General features: G+C 49.0%; 1 protein-coding gene across 1 annotated transcript; it reads left to right on the top strand.

The window, feature by feature from the left end:
• Positions 1-776: 776 nt before the first annotated feature.
• Positions 777-5,810, top strand: POU5F1 (POU class 5 homeobox 1). Its single transcript, XM_003788994.2, has 5 exons — positions 777-1,245; positions 3,871-3,991; positions 4,263-4,393; positions 4,953-5,111; positions 5,293-5,810. The coding sequence occupies exons 1-5, from the start codon at positions 844-846 to the stop codon at positions 5,557-5,559; spliced, it is 1,080 nt and encodes a 359-aa protein (XP_003789042.1). The 5' UTR covers positions 777-843; the 3' UTR covers positions 5,560-5,810.
• Positions 5,811-7,482: the final 1,672 nt, after the last annotated feature.

The following is a 7,482-nucleotide window of genomic DNA, read 5'->3' as shown; positions in this document are numbered from 1 at the left end:
CACAGCTCAAAGTAACCTCAAACTCTTGGGCTTAAGCGATTCTCTTGCCTCAGCCTCCCAAGTAGCTGGGACTACAGGTGCCCGCCACAATGCCCAGCTATTTTTTGTTATAGTTGTCATCATTGCTTAGCTAACCCAGGACAGATTCAAACCTGTCAGCCTTGGTATATGTGGCTGGCACTGTAACCCCTGTGCTACGGGTGCCAAGCCAATCACTGGATCTTTTAGAGGACCAGTTTCTGGAGTCTGATATGAAAGACTGGGTTATGCGTGGGTCTGGTAGTCTACCCTGAAGATGGGGGGCACTTGGCAGGATGGGAAGTTGGGTGCTGGATATCTGAGGCAGCAGGACAGCTAGCCAGCATGCTTATGGTTGCTCATGAATTGAGGGGTAGCCCCAGACACATTCAATAAATGTTTGAGGAGGTGGGAGGGTGGCTAGGTCCCAGAGAGGGGACAGTTCCAGAGGTCTCAAGCACCTGTGGTCCTAAAGAATGTGGAGAAGGTGTCTGAGGAACCCCAGATAGCTCTGAGGCATGCAGAGAATGAGGGAGGGCTGGCAGCCTGTTGGAGTTGAAAGTGAAGTCCCTGTGGGGGACCTGTACCTAGGTGCGGTAGTGACACCCTGTAGGATCTCTCAGCTTTCTCTTTCCACAGACACCACTGCCACTGTACCCTCCGCCTCAGTTTCTCCCACCCCCCCACCCTCACCTCCACCCTTCCAGGGGGCGGGGCCAGAGGTCAAGGATAGTGGGTGGGATTGGGGAGGGAGAGAGGTGTTGTGCAGTACCTAGGCTATCCTTCGTTTCACCAGGCCCCCGGCTTGGGGTGCCTTCCTTCCCCATGGCGGGACACCTAGCTTCGGATTTTGCCTTCTCGCCCCCGCCTGGTGGTGGAGGCGATGGGCCAGGAGGGCCGGAGCCAGGCTGGGTTGATCCTCGGACCTGGCTAAGCTTTCAAGGCCCTCCTGGAGGGCCAGGAATCGGGTCCGGAGTTGGGCCAGGGTCTGAGGTATGGGGGATTCCCCCATGCCCCCCGCCCTATGAGTTCTGTGGGGGGGTGGCATACTGTGGACCTCAGGTTGGAGTGGGGCTAGTGCCCCAAGGCAGCCTGGAGACCTCTAAGCCCGAGAGCGAGGCAGGAGCTGGCGTGGAGAGTAACTCCGAGGGGGCCTCCCCTGAACCCTGCACTGCTCCCTCTGGTGCCGTGAAGATGGAGGAGAAGCTGGAGCAAAGCCCTGAGGAGGTGAGTGAGCTGAGAAAGGGACAGGGACAGGGGAGGGGGGCCAGGTTGGCAAGGAGGCAAGAGGGGGAAGTGGTCACAAGCAGCTGCCCGGGCCTCAAACTCTGAGAGGAGAAGGCTGGGGAGGTCGCCCAGGGCAGAGAGTGTGTGTGGCAACTGCCGGCTATCCTGGGAGGCGGGGGCAAGGTGGGAACAGGTGAAGGCAGGGCAACCTGGGAGAGTTGGAAGCTCTCTCTGCCCTTGCTCGGGCCCAGCCCTTGTCAAGTAGATCCCTCACTTCCGAGCTCTGCCCAGGGCCAGGTCACTCATTACCAGCCCAGTACCAGGCCCAGCGTGGGTTTTGGGCCCTCTCTTTCACCCTTATCCCTTCTTGAGAACTTGATCCTATCAGACCCTGGATCTTGGCCTAAGGTTAAGAGTGGCCTGAGGGTAGAAACAGTACTTATCCTGCAGGTTATTGTTCCTGAAAGTCCAGGGTGTGACTGGTTTCTGATAGGAGCTCCCTTTTGGGCAGTGTGCGCACGTGGGAAGTTGGGTTTACCTCCAGCCAAGTTTAGGGCTTGTCTTCCCTGGGCTTGGGCCTCAGACCAGTGAGCACACTGCCTTGTAGAGAGCTGGAAGTACAGATTTTGATCAATTTCAGCCTCAGTCCCAAAGTTGTAGACAAGGAAAAGAAATGGTGGGAGAAGTTAACTCCAGGCCATCCCCCAAATGGGGGAGCTGCTGAGGGATTGAAGGCTCCAGCCCTTCAGTACTGTTAAAGTTGGATTTTCCAGTCCTCTGAAGCAACAAGTGTAAGCAATTAGAGATCAAGTACTAAGTCTTGAGACATCACGGAAGGTGTGAGTGGTTTCAGGCTGAACTGAGTAGCACCAGGTTCTTTGCAGGAGGTGACTTGCTGAGCCTTGAATAATAATGGCTGCCAATTGGGGTCCACTTCCTAAGTGCTTGACTGTGTGGTCAGTTTATGCATCATTATCTCATTAACCGTCACAAAATCTCCTAAGAAGGAGGTATTATTAGTCTATTTCACGGGTCTTAACTGCTAAATGATGAAGCAAGGATTTGAGCTGGGGTTTACCTTATTCCAAATCCCAAAAACAGGTTTTGGAAATTCCAGGAAGGCAGATAAGGGCATTTATGGGTTCAAATCATTGGCTGAGCAGAAGTCGGGAATGAAAATGAGCCTGTTTGAATTTGATGTGATCAATCACCACGATCAACTTCCAGGGCTACGGAAAGGCCTTGTTTATTCTCACAAGCTGCTGTTCTTCTATCCCCTTGGCTGCTTTATCAGCGTGCCCCAGGGCCCAATCCTTCAACCCTCTCTGTATCCACCCTTCCTTCCTCTCATCCACCCTCAAGGCTTAAATACCATTTAGACAGATGACTGCTGAATTTTCTGTCTCCTATGGATGACTCCCTGAACTGCCCCACTCAACACCCAGTTGTGCAGGGCCAATTACTTGCACATCTACATCCTGTCCTTAGGAAACATCCTGAACCAATCCAGTCCTAACTCCCACCCTCAGCCACCAACATCTCTGCCAGCATTGCTGCAGTAGTTCTTGAGTGACACTCTTGCCTCCTCCTTACATAGAGTCTGTGGCCAACACACTGACTAGAGTCATGCTTTAAAGAGTGAGAGTCAGATCATTTCACTCCACAAAACCCTTCAGTGGCTCCACTCCACTACACCAGTTATTGCAGCCTCCACAGGACCAGCCAAGATCCCTGTGCTCTGCTATTCCCTCTGGTGGGCCACCACCCTGCCCAGCTGGCCTTGCCACTGGGCTCTTTTTTTGTTCAGATATCACCTTCTGTCCTATTTACAACTGTCACCCTTTTTTACAGTCTCCTTTCCTCCTTTCCCTGACTTCTATGTGACCTGCTTCCATTTTCCATAGTACTTCTATCAAGTTGATACCAGGGCTTTTGGTTCACCTTGAATAGCCACTGGCTTATATGTAGAAGGTGTTCAATGTGTGTTGAATTTAAAATCAGAATGCCTCTATGGTGTGAAAAGACGTAAAAATTAGGGATATTCAGTTTCTTTTTTTTTAATCAAGTATCTGCAAAGTGCCTTTTGGTACCTCTTAATGACATCTCTCTTTTGTATTGTGCTTGTTTATGTATGTGCATACCAAGTTAAAGTGTGTGGGACCCTCAAAGCAAGCTGGGGAGAGCATATTGAATTTAGTATCAGGCATGATGTTTTTTATTTCTGTAGTCTCAAAATATCATCAAATTGGGAGTAATACTTGAGTCAGAGACTTGTGAATATTGAATGAGCTAGCCAGGTGGGAGCTTTTGGCCTAACCATCATAATCTGACAGGTATTTTTACTGAGACGAAGACTTTTCTATCCTTATTCCTTGCTGTGCATCTATTGGATATACCAGTTCCGAGGGGGAAGAGCAGTCCATTGTCATATGCAAGAATCAGGGAATAATGCGTGAATGAATGTAGATTGGTTATTTTCAGATGTTAGGTGGGCAGAGATAGTCCCACAGACCATTCCTTGAGGCCATAGTCAAGGTCTTGAATCCTGAATGGAAAAAATGGAAAGGGGAGGTTGATAACTGGTTTGTTTATGTTCTTACAATTCTTTTGCCTTTTTAAATGCAGTCCCAGGACATCAAAACTCTGCAGAAAGAACTCGAGCAGTTTGCTAAGCTCCTGAAGCAGAAGAGGATCACCCTGGGATATACCCAGGCTGATGTGGGGCTGACCCTGGGTGTTCTCTTTGGTGGGTCCCTTCAGCATGTTCTGACCTACAGGGACCACTTGTTCCCCAGAGGAACACTCCTGCACTTAGACCTTTCCTTCCCATCATGCGGGGTAGAGGGAGGGTGTTTCATGGGCAGGCTCTCTCACCCATGAAGAGAGAGGAGGAGAAACTTCCTGTGGGTTGAGGTAGGATCCATAGTGGGCTCTTATAAGGACAAGAGGTGGGAGGCCTGAGTTTTAGAGGAACAAGAGCCACCTAAAATTGCTTTTCTTTTGCTGGCCTCCCTCAGGGAAGGTGTTCAGCCAAACAACCATCTGCCGTTTTGAGGCCCTGCAGCTCAGTTTCAAGAACATGTGTAAGCTGCGGCCCCTGCTGCAGAAGTGGGTGGAGGAAGCTGACAACAATGAAAATCTTCAGGAGGTGAGGTGGAAGGGTGCACAGGGGCCTGCTCTATCTTGGCCCTATTTCCATTGCTTCCATCCCTGGCTTATAGCTCTTCCTCTTGGGGGCAATAGTTCTCAATGGAATGGAGTATAATTCCTCAGTTCTGCTGGAAAGGGTCCAGAGCCACTCCCTAAGGATGTTTCTTTTTCCTACCACCTGGCTCCGGTGACGTAGCTAGTCAAGAGACCCATGGAGGCTTGGCATCCGTAGCACAGTGGTTATGGCGCCAGCCACATGCACCAAGGTTGGCAGGTTCGAACCCAGCCCAGGCCAGCTAAACAATGACAACTACAACAACACCAATAAAAATAGCCAGGCGTTGTGGCAGGTGCCTCTGGTCCCAGCTACTTGGGAGGCTGAAGCAAGAGAATAGCTTAAGCCCAAGAGTTGGAGTTTGCTGTGAGCTGTGACGCCACTGTACTCTACCAAGGATGACATAGTGAGACTCTGTTAAAAAAAAAAAAATAGCCACATGGAACTGTTGCTCTCAGCAGGTCCAAAGTCTACCCTTGTCTCCCCTTCCCCACCTGTCCAGATATGCAAAGCAGAGACCCTTGTGCAGGCTAGAAAGAGAAAGAGAACAAGTATTGAGAACCGAGTGAGAGGCAACCTGGAGAACTTGTTCCTGCAATGCCCAAAACCCACACTGCAGCAGATCAGCCACATCGCACAGCAGCTTGGGCTTGAGAAGGATGTGAGTGTCCATTTTGTCTGTGTTCTATCTCCTCCTCCCCATCACCACCTCCCTTTCCCTAGCTTTGGCTCCTCCAGTCTCTCTAGGGCTATTAGCTATGGGCAAAATGACCAAGCAGGGCCAGACCTACCTCTTGGAGCTCATGGTCTAATGTCTTTCTCCCTTGTGTTGTCCATCACAGGTAGTCCGAGTGTGGTTCTGTAACCGCCGCCAGAAGGGCAAGAGATCAAGCAGTGACTATTCGCAACGAGAGGAATTTGAGGCTGCTGGGTCTCCTTTTTCAGGGGGACCAGTGTCCTTTCCTTTGGCTGCAGGGCCCCATTTTGGTACCCCAGGCTATGGGAGCCCTCACTTTACCACACTGTACTCCTCAGTCCCTTTCTCTGAGGGGGAAGCTTTTCCCTCTGTCTCTGTCACCACTCTGGGCTCTCCTATGCATTCAAACTAAAGTGTCTGCCCTTCTAGGAATGGGGAGGGACAGGAATACAGGAGAGGCTAGAGGAGAACCTGGAGTTTGTACCAGGGCTTTTTGGATTAAATTCTTTAATCACTAAGGAAGGAATTGGGAACACAAAGGGTGGGGGCAGGGAGTTTTGGGGGAGCTGGATGGAAGAAAGGTGAAGTTCAATTATGCTCTTGATTTTAATCCCCACATCACTCATTACTTTGTTCTAAAATAAAGAAGCCTGGGACACAGTAGATAGATAATTCTGTCTTGGTTTATCTGCCTTTAGTTCCTGAGAAAAGGAGGAGGAGATGGGGATGGGGATATCCAGTGATACCTGCTTTTATAACAAAGTGACCCTAAAACCATGGTGCCATTTATACTGAGATCCCATGGTATCAGAAGGTGAGCTGGGATTAGAACCAAGTTTCTTTCTAGAGGGCCCATAGAAGCCTTCAGAACCTGTGATGGGGGGAGGTCTGAACACCACATTTTTGCTCATAGACATAGTCACCATTTTGCACATTTCTCACTTAAGACCTGCTGCTTGCTTTCCTTACTCTGCTCTGGAAGGCTTCAGTAGCTTTATACTTAGAAATTGAGTCTTTAGATACTATTTCTGTTCCATATCACCCCAATGTGATACTCTTTGTGCTTTCTTGATACCAGGACCCATTTGGTTTCCACAGTAGGTTTTTGCATACCATGTCCATAAGTGACTCACAACTCACCCACCTTTATTTATTTATTTATATATTTTTTGAGACAGTGTCTCATTATGTCACCCTCGGTAGATGCCATGGCGTCGCAGTTCACAGGAACCTCAAACTCTTGGGCTCAAGCAATTCTCTTGCCTTAGCCTCCCAAGTAGCTGGGACTACAGGTACCTGCCACAATGCCTGGCTATTTTTTGTTACAGTTGTCATTGTTGGTTAGCTGGCCTGGGCCAGGTTCAAACCCACCAACTTTGGTGTATATGGCTGGCACCAAGCCATACCCACCTTTTATTCTGTGTCTGCCACTAGTTCCTTAGAGGCCTTTGCTCAGTAGCTGTTTCCTTGATGTGAAAAAACTTTATAAGTCAAGGCAGGAGAGCACAGACAGGTCAACATAAGCCTTTCCCCATAAGAATTAGAGATGATGCTTTGACAGTATCTTGGTTTGGTGTTAAGCTAACAGAAAATCACAAATACTGTATGTAGATTGTATGTGGCCAGCATGTGCTGTAGCTAGCTAACAGGATTTTTCCCTTTCCTTGACAGTACGGGTGAAGTCTGTAAAGCTGTATAATTCTTGTGAATCTTATATTACCTGTATTCTTGTTTTCCTGTCTCCTGCCTCCAACTTACCCCATATATTTATACCTTTCCAGTGAACAGGTTAGTATTTCTCTACTCATTTCTCCTTTCTCAAACATTCTGAATTAGTTCTCCACACTTTCTCAAAAGGCATTCTCCCAAGAACTGGAAAGCAAGGAATATCAGAGCCACAAGAAGTAAATGCTCAGGAGTTAATGAAGCTGCTGCTTGTTTACTTGGAAATAGAAGCAAAGCTCTGAAAAGCCAGGTCACTATGATCTGGTCAGCAGCAGGACTAGCCACAGTGTAAAGATGCTTTGGGTCCAGACCCTGGTTTTCCCAGAATGCCTCAGGAGATGTCATTCAAGAATTCCCTCCCAGCAGTTGCTAGGTGTGTATTCTGCAATTGATGGGATGCTCTCACCACATGTATTCTGGTGTCCATGGCAACAAGGCCTCACAGCTTATAACTGGGAATTTGCAGCTCAACCGGCAACTTGGAGGCAGCAATGTCTTTGGTAGGAAACCACCTTAGCCATGTACCAACAGCAATCCATCCTTATTCCCTATAGCCATTCCCTCCTGAGAAGGGAAGGAGGGGCTGCATTTGTTAGATCCATTTGCACTT

Source organism: Otolemur garnettii, unplaced genomic scaffold (genome assembly GCF_000181295.1).
Source record: "Otolemur garnettii isolate 467f Iridium unplaced genomic scaffold, OtoGar3 scaffold00031, whole genome shotgun sequence".
Taxonomy (NCBI): Eukaryota; Metazoa; Chordata; class Mammalia; order Primates; family Galagidae; genus Otolemur; species Otolemur garnettii.
Note: the sequence above shows the minus strand (reverse complement) of the source record. Positions and strands in the feature narration are given on the sequence as shown.